General features: G+C 37.5%; 1 protein-coding gene across 1 annotated transcript in view; it reads left to right on the top strand.

Annotated features, from left to right (window-relative positions):
- LOC107711419 (uncharacterized) overlaps positions 1 to 22,509 on the top strand; it is a 55,340-nt gene that overhangs the window by 9,356 nt on the left and 23,475 nt on the right. Inside the window, exons 2-12 of the mRNA XM_016516412.1 lie at positions 5,942 to 8,265; positions 8,424 to 8,541; positions 8,817 to 9,321; positions 9,419 to 9,865; positions 10,436 to 10,530; positions 12,510 to 12,711; positions 14,331 to 14,522; positions 15,927 to 16,007; positions 17,154 to 17,266; positions 17,354 to 17,412; positions 20,411 to 20,500. Of these exons, the coding sequence (XP_016371898.1) occupies positions 6,157 to 8,265; positions 8,424 to 8,541; positions 8,817 to 9,321; positions 9,419 to 9,865; positions 10,436 to 10,530; positions 12,510 to 12,711; positions 14,331 to 14,522; positions 15,927 to 16,007; positions 17,154 to 17,266; positions 17,354 to 17,412; positions 20,411 to 20,500 (4,011 nt within the window). The 5' untranslated portion in view covers positions 5,942 to 6,156. The remainder of the gene's footprint in view (positions 1 to 5,941; positions 8,266 to 8,423; positions 8,542 to 8,816; positions 9,322 to 9,418; positions 9,866 to 10,435; positions 10,531 to 12,509; positions 12,712 to 14,330; positions 14,523 to 15,926; positions 16,008 to 17,153; positions 17,267 to 17,353; positions 17,413 to 20,410; positions 20,501 to 22,509) is intronic.

Genomic DNA, 22,509 nt, shown 5'->3' with positions numbered 1-22,509 from the left:
TATATATATATATATATATATATATGTATACTGTAAAAAATTTCAAGCTGTTTCAACTAATTATTATTTAGCAACTAGTTCCACAAAAATGTTATATTCAGTCAATTTCTCTCTTCAAAGTGTTGCCTGAATTGTTATTTTTTAGTTGGCTCAACCTTTACTGAACTAGTTTTATAGTCCATTCAACTAAAATGTTTTAATTGGTTGAACATTTACTGTAGAAAACTACAGCAAATTATGTCAATTAAAATTTTACCATTTAGCCTACTCCATGTGTTTCATATGTTACCTCAACTAATATTTATTATTTGGGCATCATAAGAAAATGCTGTGGAACTAGTTATTACATTTTATACTGAGTTTAAGAAAATTATTAACTGGTGTCTATCAATCACTAAAAACACACACACATTATAACACATAATAGCCTTTATTTAATAACAATCTGCATTTATAACATTTGTCATACATTCTAAACATGCAGGCTCAAAATGATAGTTAACCCAAAAATAAAAATTTGCTGTTAATTGACTCACCCTCAGGCCATCCAAGATATAGATGACTTTTTTTCTTCAGTAGAATAGTAAAGGAGTCTTTGGTCATTCATAAACTGCACACCTGTGGCTGGCGGTTTTTGAGATTCAAAAAACATATACAGACAAGACCAAATAACCAAAGGCGCCTGAGGACACATTGAGGCCTTATGATTCTAAACAATCAAAAACCGGCAGCCACAGACGTGCAGTGTATGAATCAACAATGATCACCATTTCAGATAAAAGTCTTTATTGTTCTACTGAAGAAAAAAAGTCACTGACATCTGGGATGGCCTGAGCGTCAATAAATGAACAGCAAATGTTCATTTTTGGGTGAACTATCCCTTTAAAGTGCTCTAGTTGTCAAACATTACATTTGTAATACAACTGTAAAATTCACTTTAAACATTTGTTTAATGAACTTTAAAAAAGGCTAAACAAGTTAAACATTTATAAATATTACTACTGTTCACAATTACATCTTTAAATTGAGGCAGAAGTCAGAAAAAAATGAACTAGGTGTTACAGTATATATATATAGTATATACTGTTTAACATTTAAAAGTAGCATATATATATATATATATATATATATACATAATATTTCCTGAACCTGAGTCAAGTCATCGTTATTTATATAACGCTTTTTACAATACAGATTGTGTCAAAGCGGCTTTACAGACCATCTGATCTGGATACAGTCTGGATCTGGGTGGCTACAGTGACCTCAGAATAAGAATGAAGCAGACTAATATTAGCGTAGATGCCACTGAGAACAATAAAGCACATTATAATTGTAGTAAGCACTCTAAACATTTACACATTACCTGGAATGAAGACAATAGTCTTAAGGCCCAATCCCAATTCTACCCCTTAGCCCTTCCCCTTTCCTGCCTGAGCGAACAAAAAGAGACACAAATGTAAGCATTTTTTGGCATTAATAAAGATTTTAACGAAAAGTAATCATTTGTTTTATGTTACATTCAATGATGAGTTCATATTTACGGTCATGTCACTCAAAGAAATGTTTGCAAAAAATCGCTAAAGTTTGCTAACGTCATATCATTACAGACTGCACGACAGTGCCACAACATATTTTCATGTCTGATCAGGGTGATAACCACCATAGACATTGAGGGGGGCTAGTCCCACCAATAATTATAAATCGCTAAACGATTTTCTCAAATATTGCCAATTCGAGAGAGAGAGAGAGATGAAAGTTGCATGTATGCGCATCTGTGAGTTTCTCATTTTAGAGAGCTTACTTCAAAAACAGCGATTTTATCCTCTTGTTGCTGGAAAATATAATGTAGTGATTCCGTATTTAAACTGTTATTAATAAAAGTCGTGGGGCAGCGTTGACAAGTTTCTTTGCTCCTGGATGTGTGAGCTGCGCGATCTCTGATGTACGTGTGTGTGTGTGTGTGTGTGTGTGTGTGTCAGTAAGCATCGCATTAATATAGAATGGTAATTAAAGGCTCTAATGCACACCAGCACACCAGTATAGGTGTGTGTATTGTAGGAGATAGACGGCGTATGGTGACGTGTGAAGTATAGTAGTGGTGTCCCAATTCTTAGGGGAATATTTTCACCCCTACCCCTTGACACTCTGTTTCAAGGGACAAGGGGTAGGCGGAGGGGTAGGGGTATAAAATAGAATTGGGATTGGGCCTTAGTGTTGGAAGTACACACACTTTGTAGGTGCAGTGGAGCGGTCCGGTCACGTGCCAGTGTTTGGTGCCTTGGGAGAGCTTGCATCAAATTGCAATGATAAAGCACCAATGAAACCTTTGGCCACACCCTGATGAAGAAAGAAAAGTACAATTTGTCTAAAAAAATTACATTTAAATCATTTACAATGTAACAATATCAGTTAATTAACCTTTTTTTGGCACACACACAAAAAAAATCTCATAAACCATTGCACAACACAGGGAGCATTTATTGTTGACTGTGTTCATTTGTTGTAAGGATTTGTAACAGAACATGTACATTTCATATTATAGGTCTACCTTAAACAGCATAAAAATAATATCAAAATATAACGGTCCTGCCTATTGTTGATAAATACCAGTGAATTTTTACGAATTGATTGATCAATTGTCCCAGTGTTTTCTCAGCCACGGTTCTCGCCAGTGTAATATACAAGCCACAAAAGTCCAATTTTGAGTCTTCAAGAAAGTACAGTAAATAGTATCCACTTTAATATCATGTTGTCTTAAACGTTCAGCTGGCCGTCCTCTGAAGCAGAATCTCAGGACTGCGGTCAGATAGTCATGCAGAGGCTAATATTAGCACAGATCCGGCTCTGTGCCTGTTGACATTAGAGACGGTTTCTGTGACGCTGTTTAATAAGACTGTGATTCTGCCTGTAAACATGCAGAAGTCACCAGGGGACCGCCGATACCCGAGAGGGGCCATTACAGCTCTTGAAGTGTCTCATTTTTTCCTCTATGACTGTTATATGATGTGTTTGTGTTACAGGTGGTTCTGTTGTTATAGTGAACTAAAACTCACTCTCAGGTGCAATTAAAACCCATAAAATGAATCTCACGAAACCTCTCAACATGCATTTTCCTTTCATATCTTTCAAGTAAACTGCACAGGGAATTTTGGACAATAAAAAAGTGCAGCCGCCTGTGATATTTAGCGAGGCCTTTAATGAGGAAGGTTATAATGGACCGAGTAAGCGAGCTAGTGATAAAGGTGTGAAGGTGTCTGTTTAAATGGCCTCGACGGCGCAGATGGTTTTCAGTGAATTAGCTGAGATGGCCTGTAATTCTCCTGCAGTGCAGACGGATGAGTGAGTATTTTTGGAGAGAGAAAGTCCAGGGAGAAAATGAGTGAAGGAGAGAGGGATGATAATGAGAGCAGAGCAGAGTTATACTGCAAGAATCGACAAAGGCGTGTCTGTGTGTGTGTGTGTGTGTATTAGATTGCTTGTACACGTGTGTTTTGATACAGAGACGCACATTTTGAAGAGTGAGGCTGCAATGGACTCACTTATCTCATGAATATTAATCAGGTCAATGATTTATTATCAAATTTTGATAAGTAAGAAGATGTGCAAATTGCTTAAACAATTAAAGCAATAGTTAACCCAAAAAAAGTAAAATGCATCTGACATTATTTACTCCTCATTCCAAAAAGACTGTTCTGTGCGCTCAAATCAAATGCACGCATAAACACCTTTTCCCCAAGCATAAACTTTACAACTTCTTTACAACAATGTGTACTCCGATGTAAAGTTTGCTTTGATATGTTGCCAGTTTAGTAGATGTTTCCACCACAGAATAAAAAAGGTAAAGTTTTCATCACACAATTCTGCCCTTTTTGACCAATATGAGAAAAAAGTAGAAATTGCGAGATATACAGTTAGAATCGCGAGATATAAAGTAAACAGTCTAAATTGTGAGAAAATGTTGCCATGTGTTTTATTCCGTTGCAGAAACAAACTAACTAACAAAAATCTGTATTGTGAGGAATTCAGAGGGTAAAAAGTTAGAATTGTGAGACATAAACTTGGAATTGAAAGAAAAAAGTCAGAATTCTGAGTTTATACAGTATCTCTCAATTCTGTTTATCTTGCAATTTTGACTTATTTTTCTTAGATTTGCAAGAAACAAAGTCCAAATTGTGAAATGTCAACTTCAGTTGTGAGGGAAAAAAAACAGAATTGTGAGATGAAAAGTAGTAATTAATGTTTTGAGAATCATTTTATATCATAGTTTTTATTTATTTATTTTTTTTATGTAGTTTATGTAGTTTCAGACTTTTGAGTACTTTTGAATGTGCACAGGTCATCCAGGGCATTGTAAATCTGTAGCAAATTAGTGTTCAAGTTCAGCTGGATCATATTGACAAAAAAAATGTATGTATAGCTTAAATGCATAAATGTTGTCATTTCTAATAGCTATCAATGGAGAAGGATATTTTTGGGTCCAGATGGTGTTGTTACGGCATATACCAGCAGGGGTTAACTAGGGCATGCTAACCAGCAAAACCTTGACCTGGTCTAGATACCAGGCATGTACTTTTAATGCGAGCCAGCAGAAGTACATTACTTTCGGTTGTGTGGGCTTACATTACGGCTTCCCTGTAAAGTGCATTTCTGGGAGTAAATGGTGGCAGTGGAGGTTTTCATTTTGAAAAGTAAAAGGTTGTGTGCATGCATGCACTGTTTTAGAGGGTCTCACTGATTGATTGTTGACATGAGAGCGGCTTTCATTTATCCTTGTGCTGCAGCAGCAGTCAATGACATGCACCTGCACTTTCAGAAGAGCATGTTAGACTAGTGTATGTGTGTGTGTGCAACACACATGAGAGATCCTTCAGTCAATCACCAGGCATCTCGGAGGCTGCAGGAAGCACTTTTCTAGAACAGCATCATATTTCCAAGTAAAATAATACACATTGCTTATTTGTATTGGTGCATGTGTGAAAATGTATGGAGCACTTGATTCTTATTGGTCAATCATGGCATTCTGCATATGCTGTATGCCCAATTCATGTCGATTTATTCCCTTATTTGAAATGTCCCTTACATGGTTTGGGGGAAGGCATATCAGTATTCTGTTCTATATAAACGCTGCTAATATTTGTAGGCCTGAATGGGAGTTTACTGTATGAGTCACTGAGGTTTAGCGCATGACGTAAATCTGTATGTGTGTGTGTAACCATGTAGGATTTTAGGGATTCATTTCTCTGCTACGCAGTAAATAAGCCCATCCCTTCATGCAGATGGTCAATTTAGCATTTCTCGAACAGAATGGCGTTGTTAAAAATAAATATTGTAAAAAGCTAAAATACCTTCAGTCGATTTCAAAAGAGTATGACAATGAAATGCAGTCTGGAAGTCTCTTTTCAGTGGTGTATTTAGTCTCTGCTGGAGAACATTCCCTCTGTTTGTTTAGTATTAGAGCGCATTGGTTAAATGGATGGGTGAACGATAGAATGAGTATGTCATCAGTGGAAAAAAAAAAGTCAGATGACCGCTGCCGATATAATTAGGTTGCTGCATCTCTATAATTTAATTTCTACTGATATGTCATGATGACTTCTACTGATATGTCATGACCGAGAAATGTGCTCTACTTCTCTGCCCTGTTGCTTTGTTTCACAAGTTTTGGATCTTGGAGCAATTTTAGTTGTCCTTACAGGCCCTGTTTAGCAACATGAAATGACACAACCCATGATGTACTATGATGTACATTTTTTAAATCATTTTTGTTCGTATAACTCTTCACAAGTTGTTTCAAAGTAGCTTTACATGCATTAATGACATCAGGTTTAAAGCTTTAAAAACTTGAAAAAGCCAAGACTGACTGTGGCAAGGAAAAACTTCACAAAATGTATGTGTAGCACAATTGCAATTTATTAATTGTCTGCCTTTCTCCATGTGTTAGGTGCAATGGTCCATGCCATTTCCGTCTGTAGTAGCTGGTCTGGCAGGAGAGGGTATCTGAAGAACGGCATCTCCATGAACTAAAAGTACACTCGCAGACAAGTCACAGGAATTCACAAACCGACCAGAACGGAAAAAAGTATCCCTGTCTCTCCCTGTTTGTCTCTTCTTCAGTCTTCATCACAGTGTCTCTTTGTGTTGTACTGTTATGACGCCATGTCTCAAACTGGGAAAGTCCTTCATTTGTATGTGGAGGTGAGATCCCCACCAGAGCATGATGGAAAAGGTAGTTCCTGTGAGACGGCAGTGGAGCAAGACGGTCCCGTTGAAGCTTTGACCAAATTAGCACAGGCGGCATCTGGGTTTCCCACACCACCCAGCAGCACATTCAAGCCAAATGTTAGCTTCAGACTGCAGCCTTCACACAATTCTCTGGATTCCCCTCAAAGACGTAGCATTCCCCAGCAGGAACCATTCCAAGAAGTGTCCTCTGGCCTCAATAACAACATTGACAGTAAACTATTAAAACATGCCCACTCGTCAAACTCTGGACGGACATCTGGTCCTGAGACACCTTGTCGAGCATGCAGCCATCACAAGAACTCTAAACCAGTGCAGGGACAGAGGTCTGTGGTCACTTTCAGCTACATTGAGAAGGCCCATGTAAAAACCGTAGAGAGTCCGTGTAATAGTCCGGGTGGAATAAAGGAGGTTGCGGCTTGCCCACGTAAGAGGTGTAGTGACCCAGTGTGGTCACAACCTGCGGAATCTACCTGCAATAATAGTCAATTTCACCAGCATATGGGTTCTACTTTGGATCCTATCGGTCAAGCTGCAACACAGCGAGCCCTTAAGGAATTTGGGTCTCCCCAATTGAGGTGTAAGTTTTCTCATTGCTCAGACTGGAGTCCGGAGTTTCATCAACGCAATAGAGAACAATGCCAGTCTTGGGCAGGCCCACCAGTGCCAAACTGCAGTGCCTACCGCCATGATCCTGACCCAGGCACGGTAGGAGCTGCGTGTGGTGTCCCCAAAAGCCCAGCATCAGATGCTTTCTCATCCCACAACAACCAGCAGAAATCCACCTCCAGGTCCCAAGGATGCCCCATGCAGAATCTCAGTTCAAAGCAAGACTGCTCCGCTCCAGTCAGTCAAAGTTGGGGAAGCCGGACTGAAGACAGGCCTCTGTCAGGGCAAAGGACCAGCCTCACAAACACACCCACTCGTGGTTTGAACCAGCTGAGTGGAAGCAATAACTCCTCAGCTCTGAACAGCCCTGAGATAGCCCGCAAGATTGCAGAAGAGGCCACCAAGGTGTCAACAATTTTCAACGAGGTCCGAAGTTCTCCTCCTCCCGTTGTTTTTGGGGGTTCGTCTAATCTAAGCAGCACAAACTATGGGTATCCTTCTAGAGAAATCCAGTCCTTACAGCAGAGTCCAGTGCAGCATTCGGCTGTCAAGATGAACATACCTGTGCATGAAGACCGTTCTACGACAAATGGGGTTCCTCCGCACCTGCATGAAGCACCAGCTACTAAGAGCTTGGATTTAAGAGATGACCTGGCCAATCACTCATTCTGCTCTGTCCCAGATTCTCCAGCCCTCCCATCTCGTCTTCTTCGTCCAAGTCTGTCCAAAGCAGACGTGTGTTCTCCAATCCGAGATCCTCGTCAGCTTAGAGCTGACCTGCCAGTCTCTGACAGCCCCACTTTACACCGTCACAAGCCTCCACAGTACACTGGAGAGGAGTGGACATCTGGGGAACCCTGGTTCCTGGACGAGGAGGACTGGGATGACCATGTCGTCGCAGAAAGTGTGGAGATCTCCAGGCGGTTGTTTATCGGTCAGAGTGTGGACGATTCTCCGGTCAGTTGGACATCTAGGCAGCAGTGGAAAGAGCAGGCAAAGAAAGATGAAGGGAAGTTCAATTTGTCAGAAAAACTCGAAGGTAATCTCAAGAGCAGCAGTCCAGTCTACAGAAAAAGCGTTAGGGTTGAGGTGTTAGAACGAGGAGAGGAGAATGTGAGCAATTCGGTATGTGGAGCAAACCACAGCCCTGGGGAAAGTATAGAGGAGATGACCAGGCTAACACAGCAACAGAGACAGGCAGAATGGAGGAGAAGACAGGCTTTGCTTCTAGGGCTGGTAGTATTAGAAGAGGGGGAGAGAGGAGAGGACGAACATGGGTTTGGAGATCACCAGGGTTTGGTTGGGTCATCCCCGAGCTCTAGTGGAGTAACAGGAAGCCTAGGAGACAGAGATTGCATCTCACCTGAGTCCAGCCAGAACAGCAACCACTCAGATCACCCATCATCAGGAATACAGGTGAGCTCCTGTTAATGCTTGAATTCTAGCTGTTCATTACAGTGCTTTAAGAACAGTTTGAACAAGTTCCTTCTGATGAATGAGGCCCTTTGTTTGCAAGTACATCGAGTTCACTGTTTATTATAAGCTAATGTGTTTATATTGTGTGGGTGTTGCAGTCTGATGGCGGTTCTTTAGTGCCAGGTCCATCTCTGCACTGTCAGAAAATTGCTCGTGCCAAGTGGGAGTTTCTGTTTGGCACTCCAGCAGAAAACACTGCCAGCGAACGAGAGAAGAGTGAGTAGCTCGTTGACCTCTTTAGTATCAGTTTTAATGATCACTTAGATTCCGTCATTAGCAATTTAAGTGCTGTTTTCTAGGATTATTTTAAGGCAGAAATATGTTTAGACTGTTTCAAGTGTATGAAAGTGTTTGAGTGTGCTCATATGAAAGTGGAATAACACTACAATATCACCGAGCTGAAATACAGTCATCAACAAAACATTGTCAGTATCCATTGAACCAAACTGATTAAGTTCGTAGCTGAATAAATATTTTTGTTGTCCACCTAGATGTTCCAGAATCCTCCACAGCTCCACCAAGTGGCCACTCCACCCCAATACCACCCTCATATCTGCCATTGGAGGAGCTTCGTCTCAGAGCTAATCATGATGTCCAACACGTGGAGGTGGAGCTAGTGACTCCGCCCCCTGCCGCCCCAGGCACCTCCCCCAAAACGGGCATAATTCGGCGAACTTTGAAATACTCCGAAACCGATCTGGACGCCGTTCCTTTACGATGTTACCGGGAGACGGACATAGACGAGGTGCTGTTAGCAGAGCAAGAGGATGCTGACTCAGCGTTTGGAAGTAACCGAAGTGTCATGGGAACTTCCTGTGCTGGAAGCAGCCCTCTAGGAGAGATGCCGAATGAAAGAACAGATGGACAGGAGGATGGGGAGGAGGAGGAGGAGGATGTTGCGAGCTGGGTCACTGTCAGGATGCAGGGCGATGTGAGGAGGCTGTTGGCTGATCAGCGAGACGAGGAAGAGGAGTTTTACAGCATGATGCTAAAGAGGTGGGAAGTGGCAAACACACATTTATCTTTTTAAGAAACTGTTAAACGATTCGTTATGGTTCAGAATATCAGAAATAACAAGCCTATCATTTTCTAGGCCTCAAGATCATTTCAGTAACAACCACCCAGCTCTAAAATCTCCCATCCTGGTCCGTGGTCCTCGCAGAAGGTCCGGAGACAGTTTGGACACGTTCAGCCGGCATTTTGAGAACATCATGGAGTCACACCGTGCCAAGGGCACCTCCTACAGCAGTCTGGACAGTCTCGACCCTCTGACCTCTAGCACTCAAACTGTCCTGACCTTTGACCTCCCCACACTGACTCCACAGGTGCAGGGTCAGATTTACCAGAGCGCCCGGCAAATCGTGGAGCTCAGCTTTGCACCATTGGCACATGTAGAGATGCCCAGCCTGTCAGAGTCGGCGCTGACGATAACAGGGGATACGGATGCCACACGGGCGCCATCCAGCGAACGTCTCAGCAGCGGGTCCGACGACCGCAACGGACAAAGCTGGCAGAGCAACCCACCACTTTCACTGCCCAGGTTTGTGTAATTTTCATCACTAAAGTGAGCAATTGAATTTTTTGGGTAGGAAAACTTAGTAGTGTGCTCTGCTTGTAAAAGGTCACCTGTGTAGTATGGAAGTATGCCATTCTAAGGGCTTGTCCAAATACTCACACTTCCGGTTTTGGCCACTTGAGAGCACGTGCATGCAACAGAAAGTAAGTGCACAAGACTGTCCCAGGGCTTAAAAATGCTAAAGCTCAGTGCCCTTAAAGGGTTAGTTCACCCAAAAATGAATATTCTGTCATTAATTACTCACCCTCATGTCGTTTCAAACCCGTAAGACTTTCGTTCATCTTCGGAACACAAATTAAGATATTTTTGATGGAATCTGAGAGCTGTCTGACCCTGCATAGAAAGCAATGCAACTGAAATGTTCCCAAGTCCAGAAACGTAGCAAGGAGATCTGTAAAATAATCCATGTGACATCAGTGGTTCATCCGCAATTATACGAAGCTACGAGAATACTTTTTGTGCGCAAAAAAAAACGACTTTATTCAACAATTTGTGTCTGTGTGTGTGCGTGCGTGTGTGTCTGTGTGTGTGAAGGACAGGTAAAAGGCAAAGCCGATTGCTGGCAGAGAACAGAAGTTACTGCCGCATGGATCACCATGGAGACAGAGAAACCCAGGAGGCTTGGAATAGTTTGAGAAATTAGATATATTTTCACAATCAGAGGAATGTTGCTCCATAAATCCATAAATATTTATATGAATATTGTGAATATTGTGATATGTTCCATGTCTGTATTCTGTTTTTGTCTTCTAAAAAAAAGTTATCACATGTTGTAAATGTTATATGTATTTGGAGGCACAGTGCAGCACTGCACTGCAATATTACACTGTCATCCTGTAGTGGCTAAAGTAAACCACTAGGTGGAGATAGTTATTCATAAGTGCTATTTGCAAAGGTAGAATCAAGCATATTAGAATTAAAAGCATCACTAATGCAATTACCCGTATTGATTAAACCACACACATTTCATCAAAGTATTGTATAGAAAATCCCTATGTTGGATATGGATCAGGTGCACCAGTACTAAAATAAAAACAACATAATGGATTTGCACTGGTCAGCCAACCTATGAATCAATCAAGTCCTTAGTTGTCTTATAATGAATGTTCATTTGTTATGCCAGTTGTGTGTGTTGTTCGTTCGGCATGGCAAGAACAGTAGCAGCATTGTGGAGGTGCTTAGGCAAACGTTAAGCCCAGTGGCACAGAAAAACCCAACCTCAACTTTTCTCCCTTTCTCTCTTTCGTTCTATGTTTTGACTGTGTTTCCCCTATGTAGGAGTACAGAGAAAATAGTATAAGGTTAATCATTAAGTGAAAGTGACGTGACATGTGGCCAAGTATGGTGACCCATACTAGGAATTAGTGCTCTGCATTTATCCCATCCTTAGTGCACACACACAGCAGTGAACACACACACACACTGTGAACACACACCCGGAGCAGTGGGCAGCCATTTATGCTGCGGCGCCCGGGGAGCAGTTGGGGGTTCGGTGCCTTGCTCAAGGGCACCTCAGTCGTGGTATTGAAGGTGGGAGAGAGCGCTGTACATTCACTCCCCCCACCTACAATCCCTGCCGGTACGAGATTCGAACCCGCAACCTTTGGGTTACAAGTCCGACTCTCTAACCATTAGGCCACGACTTCCCCAAAGTGGGAATATACACTATATTCCACTATATAGCTTTTTTTAAATGTTTTTCAGAGAGGTCTCTTATGTTCACCAATGCTGCATTATATTTGATCAAAAATACAGTAAAAAAACAGTCAAATTTAGATTTTAGACTTTTAACTGTTCTCTATGTGAATATCTGTTAAAACGTAATTTATTTCTGTGATCAGAGCTGAATTTTCAGCAGCATTACTCCGGTCTTCAGTGTCACATGATCTTCAGAAATCATTCTGATATGCTGATTTGCTGCTCAAGAAACATTTCTGATTATCAATATTGAAAACAGTTGTGCTGCTTCATATTTTTGTGAAAGCTGTGATGCATTTTGTTTTCTATCAAGTCACCTCTACTGACTCATTGGATGTTTACCGCAAAATGGTACTGCTGTCAGTCCTAAAACTACTGCAAAGTTTTAGGACTGACAGCCACACTTACTGTAAATGCAGAAGTAAATACCTTTTAAGTGATTTTAGTTGTAACATGTGGCTGTCACACTGATAAATAACTAAACTGTGTGTACAGAGAAAGAGGAGTGAATGTATTCGTTAACCGTGTGTGTACGTGATCAAATGACTCATTAATTACTTTATCACTATTATAGAGAATCATGGGAGAGAAAACAAGTGGTTTGTACATTTTAAAGTGCGTGTGAACTGAGGAGACCGTTCAGGGAGAGACTGAGAGATGTTACATGCCACACTGAACTGAGAAGGTCATTAGAGCGTCAACAACATTCACAAAGAGAGAGAAAGCAGTGGGAAACTCATTGGGAAGGAAGTATCTGGCAGGATTGGAAGCTTAACAGCTCCAGGATGTATTGAAATTTCAGGATCTTTGCAACAGAGAGATTTAATGACTAAAAACAGATTAATTCAGTCACAAAGAGATTCAAACAGCAGCATTGGTCTCATAGAGATGTCCTCAAACACCTGAGGAGATACTGAGAGCGCAGTCGCTGGACAAACGGCTCAGGTGAACAGCGAAAAGCTGAGCATTAATTCAAACATGGCTCAGAGAGTCACATCACAGAGGCGTTTTGGCAGAGATGGTCTGAGGAAAAAAGCCTACTCAGTGTTTTGCTGGCATTGCTCTGCACTGAAAGAGAGGAGCGTCCTGACCCGCTGCCACACACCGTACAGGTAGAAACTGTTTGGATAGGATGCGGATCAGCACTGTATTGCTGTATTAATTTGTCAATGTCCTAATGAATGTAGTATAGCAGTATTAAGCAGAAAAGAAAAGCATAACTGTTGTTATTGCTCATTATTTGGTATTATAAAACTAGAAACAACCCAGAACACCTACAATGGGCAAACAACACTCACTTTTGAGAATCGTCATAAAATGTTCAAATGGTTACAGTTAAGTTGTTTTTATTAATGCATTTTTTTTCTCTTTGGGCCTTACAAAGCTATTTCTTCTAAATTGTTCCCATTTCCTTCCAGAAATATGGAACAGTGTTATTTTAGTTGCTATTATTACTGTTATGGTTTTTGTCGATATCTTGAATTAGATTTTATTTTTATTTATTTTTTGTCATTTTTATTTCATTTCTATTTTATTTTTATTTTCAAATGCGTGTATATAGTTTGAACTGAATTTCAGTTTATTTAGTTTTAGTTATTTTACTTCAACCTTAACTAAATAATAAAATTGTAAATTTTTATATATTTATTTCATTTCAGTTAATGATTTTTATTCCAAGTAAATCCGTTTGGATTTGAGGATTTAGTTTGGGTTCATGAGAAATTTTGCCTTGGCAACTAGCTGAAATTAAATACGTTTTTTTTTTTTTTCATTTGTTAATGTTTATTATGTAACGTTTATTTCAAGTAATTAAAAAAAAAAAACGATGGCTTTAGTTTTAGTTCCAGTCAACGCTAATAACCCAGATATGGAGGAAATACTCATTTGTCGTGCTTGTCTCTTTAAGAAGCGTTTCTGTGCTTCCAGACGTCTTTGTTTGAGTTTCACACATTTCTGCTCATGGTTTGTTTTTGGTGTGGATTTAGTGTGAGTCACTGATAAGAAGGGGTTAGATGAGGACTGCTGTCCCACGTACATTTATAGAAACCAGAGGAAATCAGATCAATAGGGCGCAATAACAATTTAACACAACTACAAAATGGAAATTATTTCTGACTGTAAAGCTGTTTGTGGTTATAATTTAGCTTGGTTACCACGATTTATGCCAAAATCCCACAGATACTACAGTTACGTCAATGTTACAACATATCTTTTCATTATCATGGCATTTAGTTGAATGTAGTTTGAAGAACATTTGTTTAACAATTTGTTTTTGGTCACTATGTAATTCCCATACTTCAATTTGTAATGACTTTATGATTATATTATTGAAAATGTGGGAAATTATAATATGGAGGTGTGTCAGAACTCACCATATATTTTAGTAAGCTTATATATCTTATAATGGTTTTTGTGCTTCTTATAGGAAAGTGCCAAGGTACATCTTGTATGAGATGGTGCGTCCTAGTCTATTTCGGTTTTCATCCTTTAAAAAAGCTAAAGTGGTGCGGTGGTTTGGTAATGTGTTATGGTATGAATGATTATCATGCTTATACACCATGTATTTGCATGGTACTTAAAGTTACCATGAAAAAACACCCCACATTATTTTCATTGAGAAAATGTAGTTCAGGATTTGATTGTGGTGGAAGCTTCACGTCACCAGCTCGGCTTTCAGAGGTCATTATTGGCTTCAGCACAGCAGAATGATGTTATTTGTGTGTTTGTTCAGAGAGAAATCTCCTCGCTTTGCTGCGGACCCAGATTTGGATCAGGAGCTGAGCGAGCGTTTAGGTTTGGGCAGTAATGACACTCTCAGTAACGGTAACCGCGCTGATCTGGACTCTGCCAAACGTCTGGCCAAGCGGCTCTTCAACCTCGACGGCTTCAGGAAGTGCGATGTTGCACGTCATTTGAGTAAAAAGTGAGTAAATCCTCTTCAAGCGTGTTATTTTAGTGTTATTTAGTATTGCTAGTCTTGTTACTTTATATATATATATGCTGCAATATAACAAAGAGTGAAAAATTTAAGGGGGTCTGAATACTTTCTGTACCCACTGTATATATATATATGGTACTTTACAATAGTTTCATTTGTTAACATTAGTTAATGCATTAACTAACAATGAGCAATATATTTTTACAGCATTTTTTTACGTTTGTTAATATTAGTTAATAAAAATGTTAATGTTCATAATAGTTCACAGTGCATTAACTAATGTTAACAGATACAACTTTTGATCAAATATATTAGTAAATGTTAAGATTAATAAATGCTGTAGTTATTGTTAGTTCATGTAAACCAATGGAGTTAACTAATGTTAATTTTAATATGCGAGTGAATTATATATATATAAAGCAAAGTATCACACTTTTTAACGGTGCAACAATCTAAAAAGTTATCGCTTCGGAGTTTTCGTCTTTTTATTTTTTATATATGCGTGTATTATATATATATAGAGAGAGAGTGTGTGTGTGTGTGTGTGTGTGTGTGTGTGTGTGTGTGTATATATATATATATACACAGACAATTTTTCAGTTTTTTTAATTTAAGTTTACATTTTAGTTATTTTGGTATGTGCTTTCTTCATTTTATTTTTATTTTTTTCTTCTTGTATTTCTATTTAGGTTTAATATGTTTTGAGATCATTTTTAGTAATTTTAGTACTTATTTCAGTCAGTTAACAAGGCAACAGTGTTTTTCATCTAAAATTTGTTATTTCAGCTTTATTTCATTTAACTAAATGATTTTTAATCGTTTCAGTTAACTATAACAATAACACATATCTTAGCAATACATTATGCTATAATTTTTTTTTCTTGTGTATTCATGCATTTTTATATTTTTTTGTTTTAATTTTATTTATTTTTTTATGTCAGAAGCGGAGCAAGTCATTACATGTTTCTGAACACAATAATACTTTTTTTGGAATAACATGCGCTCCTGTATTGTTCACAGTAAAAACAAGAACATGTTAGAAATTAAATGCAGTCAGTTTTGATTTCATGTTGACTTTTAAGATTGAGCATCTTCTCTCTGACCTTGTGGTTTGACCATCTCTGTTAGTCCTGTGCCGGTCTCTGTGCTGCTGTTATATAAAGCAGGATTTCATGCAGCTTTTATTCTCTGGCTCTGCTTTTATTGCTCACAGCATCTGTACTTTAAGAGCTCTTCTCTCTCTGACAGGTGCATCATGGGAATGTTCATCCAGCGGTGAATCTCTGACAGGCCTTGGTCGCGTCTGTCACCCTTCCTCCCGTGTCTCCCTTGTTTGTTCTTGCATTGTCATCCTCTTTGACTGTCTTTTCGTATCTGATTCCTTTTTAGCAATGACTTCAGTCGCCTGGTGGCAGAGGAATATCTGCACTACTTCAATTTTACTGAAATGACTTTGGACCAAGCACTAAGGTCAGCACATTAAATATGTAAATGAAAAATGTTTTTCTTTTTGTTAAACTACAAACAAAAATAATTATTATTGAACTAATGTTTTATGTTTTATAAGAAAATACTCAGTATATTATTCGGTATATTCTTTAGAATATTACTTCATTTTAGTCTTTCTACTTCAAAATGTCACATTTAATTCAATGTTACATATGTTTTTTTGGGGGGGGTTGTTTTGTACTAGCAATTTCTAAGTCGTTTTTTTTTCTACTATTTTTTTCAGTGCATTAAACATACCTATTTTATAGTATCACAAGTGATGTTACTAGGGGGGTTACTTTTACTTTTTTAATACTTGAGTACAGTTTGAAGTTTTTTTACTTTTACTCAAGTATGTTTTTGACCAGATACATTTACTTTTACCTGAGTAAAATTTTCACTTAAGTATCTGTACTTTTACTTGAGTAGAATTTGAGTACTTTTTACACCTCTGCTTTAAATATACACAAAAATGTGTGTATACATGCCCACACACACACTATGTATGTATATGTGTGTGTGTTCATATTCTAGATTCTATTTTTCTATAAATTATTATGTTTATAATTGTTTATAATTAATATTAATAAGAAATAATTTACTAGTAGTAATATTTATATTAGTAATACTAAAGTACTAAATAAAAATAATAATTTGCATATTCTAGATTCTATTTTTCTATAAATTATTATGTTTATAATTGTTTATAATTAATATTAATAAGAAATAATTTACTAGTAGTAATATTTATATTAGTAATACTAAAGTACTAAATAAAAAAAAATAATAATTTGTCAAGTAGACAACTGGTCACTGGGGTTCCTCAGGGATCAGTTCTTGGACCCCTCCTCTTCTCCATATACACGACATCACTGGGTCCCATCATACAGGCACATGGCTTCTCCTACCATTGCTATGCTGATGACACACAGCTCTGTCTCTCATTTCAATGTTGTCAAGTCAATTTAGAAATACTTGACACCTATATGAATTTTAGCATTTTACATTTATATTTAATTTTCACTTGCATAAATTGTTATCATGACATTGGCTTATAATATTTTTTCATCATTGTGTGTTAATGTCAGGGCATTTGTTTATTATTGTTTGTGTTTTTTTTTTTTTCAGGGCATTTCTGCTAGAGTTTGCTCTGACAGGTGAGACGCAGGAGAGAGAGCGGATCTTAGCACACTTTTCCCGTCGATATGTGCAGTGCAGTTCCTCTCTCACGCTATCTGAAGGTACAGCTCTGTCTCAGTGTGTGTGTGTCACTTGATGAAACAGACTGTACATGTGTAAATGTGTATTTGTGTGGTTGTATTTCACAGACTGTGTCCACACGCTGACCTGTGCTCTTATGCTGCTCAACACAGACCTGCACGGCCACGTGAGTCAACTCTATCAAATCACCGTATTATCACTTCACCACACAGACAACAGTAATGCAGGGTCAAATCTTCATCTCAGCACACATCCAAGAACATGCACTCATGGTTTCAAAAGGCTGAGACCACATATTTTTAAAGTTTAATAAATTTTTTACGGCAAATTATATTGTCAGCATTACAATTTAAATGAAAAGTCAATAAAATGTACATGAACTTGAATCCTTAACACAGGCAGCAAAAGGAGACACAAATCACTATGTTAGGGATTTTTATGTGCTTTTTGTCATTTTTATAGTTGTTTTTTTACATTCCTATATCTTTTTTTTTTTTAGTTTAGTCATTTTAGCGCTTCAACTTATTTTGTTTCAATATTTCTGTTTTTGTTTGTTTTTTATTTTTTTATACTTTTCATGTAATATTTATATTTTATTTTGTGTGTTTATTTTTATATTTCTATTAGTGCTATCCAACGATTAATCGCGTTTAATTGTTTCCAAAATAAAAGTTTTCATAATATGTGTGTGCTGTGTATATTTATTGCGTATATATAAATACACACACATGCATGTATATATTTCAGAAGAATGTTATGTTTATATATTAAATATATTTTTTTAAATATAAATTACATGAATATAAATATAGACATGTAAATACATGTAAACATTTTCAAAATATATACTGTATGTGTGTGTATTTATATATACATAATAAATACACACAGAACACATATATATTATGCAAACAAAAACTTTCATTTTGGATGCGATTAATCGCGATTAATCTTTTGACAGCACTAATTTCTATACATTATATTACTGATTTTAGTTCTTCAACTTAAACATATTTCAGTAAGTTGTGAAGGCAAAATTTTTCATTTTAATTTGCTTAAATTTCATTTTATTTTATTTGTCTTAGTTTTCTCTTTAGCTTATTTTTGTTTTAGTTTTAGAAATTTTAGTACTTCAACTTTGCTAAACTTATTTCAGTTTTTTTTTTCAGTTTCTAACTTTCATTTAAGTGTTTTTAAATTTAAGTTTTACATCTAATATTTATTTTTATTATTATCTTTAATTTCATTTAAGCTTCATTTCAGGTACCAAAAACGAACCAAATAGTTATAGTATTAGTTTGAAGTTAACAATAGCAACACAGCTGGAGATTCAAATCACTATTGATTTCAGTACAGTTTATCATTAACATGTTGATAAGCTATTAATGCAATAATCTAATAAGCATAAAATGCATAGTGCACACAGATACTGCAGTGTTCAGTTTTTAATTAGATACTTTACCATATTTTTTATTTGAATTTTTTTGTATTGAATCAATTATAAGTGTAGTTTTAATATACATTTTTTCTGTACCATTTGAGCATGCGAGTATGTCACAATGCATTATGCATTTTTTCTTGTAGTTTTCCTCTGAAAATGCCAGGGGGGAAATGATTTTTAGAGCAGCAGTTTTTGATTTTTGATGAAGTAAAATAAGTTGCTACCATGTTGCTGACTGATATGATTGTCTGACTTTTAAACTCGCATCCATGTGATAGTTGTAGTTCTTATGTCATAACTTATGTTTTTAAAGGGCTTCAGAGATCATGTTTGACGTGTGTAATTTGTTATAGAACAAAACATGAAAGTCTGTTATCCGCTAATCTATCCTGTAGCCAATTAGTCTTCCGGCTTGGCCTACAAATTGACGTCAACAGCTCTATATGCTCAGAAATACTGTTGCAAACAATAATTCTGACTTCTATCTCAGTTTGTAAGAACAAAATGAATAATAAAAGAAAATAATCCAGAAAGGCTCTTAGTGTAACTGTGTGGAGTGCAAGCTTCAGCACTGGAAGATGGACGTCTGGAGGGATCTGTGGTCTGTCAATCACTGCTGATGTCTGTCTGCTGGCAGGATATTTAGCGTGGCTCCTGTGCTTTTGTTAAAGGGTTTAGGGCCGTCAGCGAACACATGACGCCTGTTATAGACCAGACTCGCTGTCGCCATGGTAACAAGTTTATGGTCCTGATGAGAGCTGTGAGCGATTCCAGCTTTCCTCTGATGTAACTCCTCAGTCCACAATATCAGATGATGTATTCCAGAGCCTTTCTGCAGCTCCAGACATGCATATATTCATGCTCTCGCAGCTTAAATGTAGGACATCTCATGCTGACTTTCAGAGGCGGAAAATGCCCGACTCTGACATCTCACCTGAAAATGTGCAATAAGTTACAAACTTACACACTTTTTGAGCACCTTTTAATGCATCATAAGCCAAATCTGGTGACGAAATGTCCTGGAAATATTTTATAACAAGAATCTAAGGGGAAAAGGAAGGAATTTTGGTTTCCATAAATAAAATTAGGTTTATTTTTAGGTCCATTAAGTTTTTCTGCATTATGGTATTGTCTTCATGACTATTAAGCACATTTTCTGCCAATTTCTTATTGCCAAAATGTAAAGAAAATCACGCTGCCTAATGCCTATTTTTCGACAATTTGTACAAAATAATAGATTATTACAAATACTACAGATAGATAGATTAGCTTTCATTTTATTTAAGTTTTGGTCATTTTAGTATTTCAAAAATTACAAATTGTTTTTGCAAATAAATAAATAAAGTTTTTTATTAAAAAATGGTATGAAAATATAATATTTTTAAAAAGTATGTAATATTATGTGTATTTAATAATATTTTATTACTATTATTATTATTATTGTTGTTGCTTTATAGAAGTAAGAATATTTTTCACACTACAGTGGGAAATACTGAAAAAAATGGGATTAATTGCATTTTAAATGTCACGTGTTATGCAAACAATGTCACAATGCTATATTTATATATATGTGTGTGTGTATATATATATTATTATTTTTATTATTTTTTTTTGCTCTGTAATTAAATGTGTAAAGGTCAGTCAGAATGCTGTTGATTTCGGTGTTATTGCGCAGATGAATGAGGACTATTAACAGGTGTGTGTTGGTCTTTTCTATTGGCAGAATGTTGGCAAGCGAATGTCCTGCACTCAGTTCATCGGGAATCTGGAAGGACTAAACAGCGGCCATGATTTTCCTAAAGAACTCCTTAAGGTACTGTATATTTCATAAATATTCCTTACTAAAGCTGCATAGTGAAACTGTATTGTTTGCATTATTATTGATTGTAAATTGTCCACAGAGAAGATCTGCATGTCAATAGACCATCTTTAGTAGATGATTTGAGATGTTCAGCAGGTGTGTTGTTCGTACCTGTGTGTGTGTTGGCACGGGTTGTGTGGTCATGTGACAGCTGTGCTATTATAGCGTTCAGCGCTGCTGTGTGTGATTTGAAGCAGGAGAGATCTGTGTCCCGGTGGGAAGCGATGACTCTTTAGTAGGTCATTTATTGGTTTATATTATTAGATTAGTGCTGTAATGTCATTGGTAGGAAATGGGGGATGTTTTGCTTCCATTCATTAACCCTGCAGGCACATTCTCAACTAATCAGATGAGTTCTTGAGTTAATACTAATGAGCTAAACGAGGTTTAGATTGGTTTCAGGGCCGAGAGCGGCTGCGCCGTGTGTTATCTGGCAGGAGATGTTTTCAAGCTGCTGCAGGACTTGGAACAATATTCAATATTTTTTAAATAGAAAAACAAACAAACAGGAGTAAGAATATTTTTGCATTAGTGGGCTACTGGGAAGGGGATTTTAAATGTGGGTAAGTGTCATGAAAATAAGCTCATCATGCAAAAATGAAAACTGTATTAAAGAAGTTAGATATTATATTTTATATATCATTTTTATTTGATTTGATTTGATTTGATTGTTTTTCAGTAGTATTACAGTAGGAACAATTTTTAATTTTAAAAAGAAAAATTTGCAAAAATCTAATTAAAATCCTAATGTATATTTACAATTTGATGATCTGGAATCCCCTCCCTTCGGAGACTGGGCCGCAGGGCAGTATTCCAACATGATAACGACCCCAAACACACCTCCAAGACGATCACTGCCTTGCTAAAGAAGCTGAGGGTAAATATATATATATGTGTGTGTGTGTGTGTGTGTGTGTGTGTGTGGTTTTAACACTTCTGGGTTTATTTTTCACATAGGAAGTGGAAAGTCAGGTTGAAAGCATTGCATTTTGCACATTCCTTGCAGAAAATGTTTATGCACCTTATATGTACTATATTACAGTCATAGACAGATAATTATGATAGTATGCTATTCTGAATGTAGCACATCATGGGTTTGCAGTTGGTTCAGTCTGCTTTGCACTGACCCGTCCTTCAATAGTGGCCTCTTTGCAACGCCGCATCACATTGTGACTGGAAAAAGGCAGAGCAAATCCTGTTTTCCGTGGCATGAATCCTTTGAAATCTCTGTGCTCTGTTAAAGGCGCAGCAGTGAGCTTTATCTGAGGAGCTGCTTGTGTTTCAGTCCTTCATCTTGTTGATTAAAACACTGACTCTCGCTGGGACGGAAACCGTCTGAAGAGCGATAGACCAAACGAGGGAGAGCCGATGGAGATCGGTCTGTGTTCTTGCTGTTCATGCCAAGTGTTTTAAATCATTCTCTATAGCTTTTATGATGACCTCTCTTTCTTTTCTTTCCCTCCGGCGATCCTTTTCTCTGTCCCTCGCAACATCAGTTCTCACACTCTTGCCTCCTACTCGTTCTGCTTCTCTCATTTAAACTCAACAGCTGAGCAGGGCAGCTTACATAAGCACATTTCACTCGCACATTGTCATATAAAGCAAAGCTGTTATTGTGGGGTGCTAATTATTGGACGAACAGGGTTAAAATCTGATTGGATGAGCTACTTTCAAAGACGATTTACACACACCAGTGAGGCACAGCAGGAGAATTATATATGGATGCGGCATATTGCTAGACGCTATTGAAACAGTAAATAGCCTGTAGTTTGTACTTAATCATGGGTTCTTGTTGATTGATTGATTGATTGATTGATTGACTTATAAAGCCACAGTAAGTAAAAATAAAAGTCAATAAATAAACATGTAATTCTAAAGCATGGGTTCTTGTGGCTTGCTTGCTTGCTTTATTTATTTATTTATTTATGTACTTACTATATGCTATTATATATATATATATA

This window comes from Sinocyclocheilus rhinocerous, unplaced genomic scaffold (assembly GCF_001515625.1).
Source record: "Sinocyclocheilus rhinocerous isolate Xijiao unplaced genomic scaffold, SAMN03320098_v1.1 scaffold402, whole genome shotgun sequence".
NCBI classification, from domain to species: Eukaryota; Metazoa; Chordata; class Actinopteri; order Cypriniformes; family Cyprinidae; genus Sinocyclocheilus; species Sinocyclocheilus rhinocerous.
The sequence above is the reverse complement of the archived record's forward strand: the minus strand, read 5'-3'. Positions and strand labels throughout refer to the sequence as shown.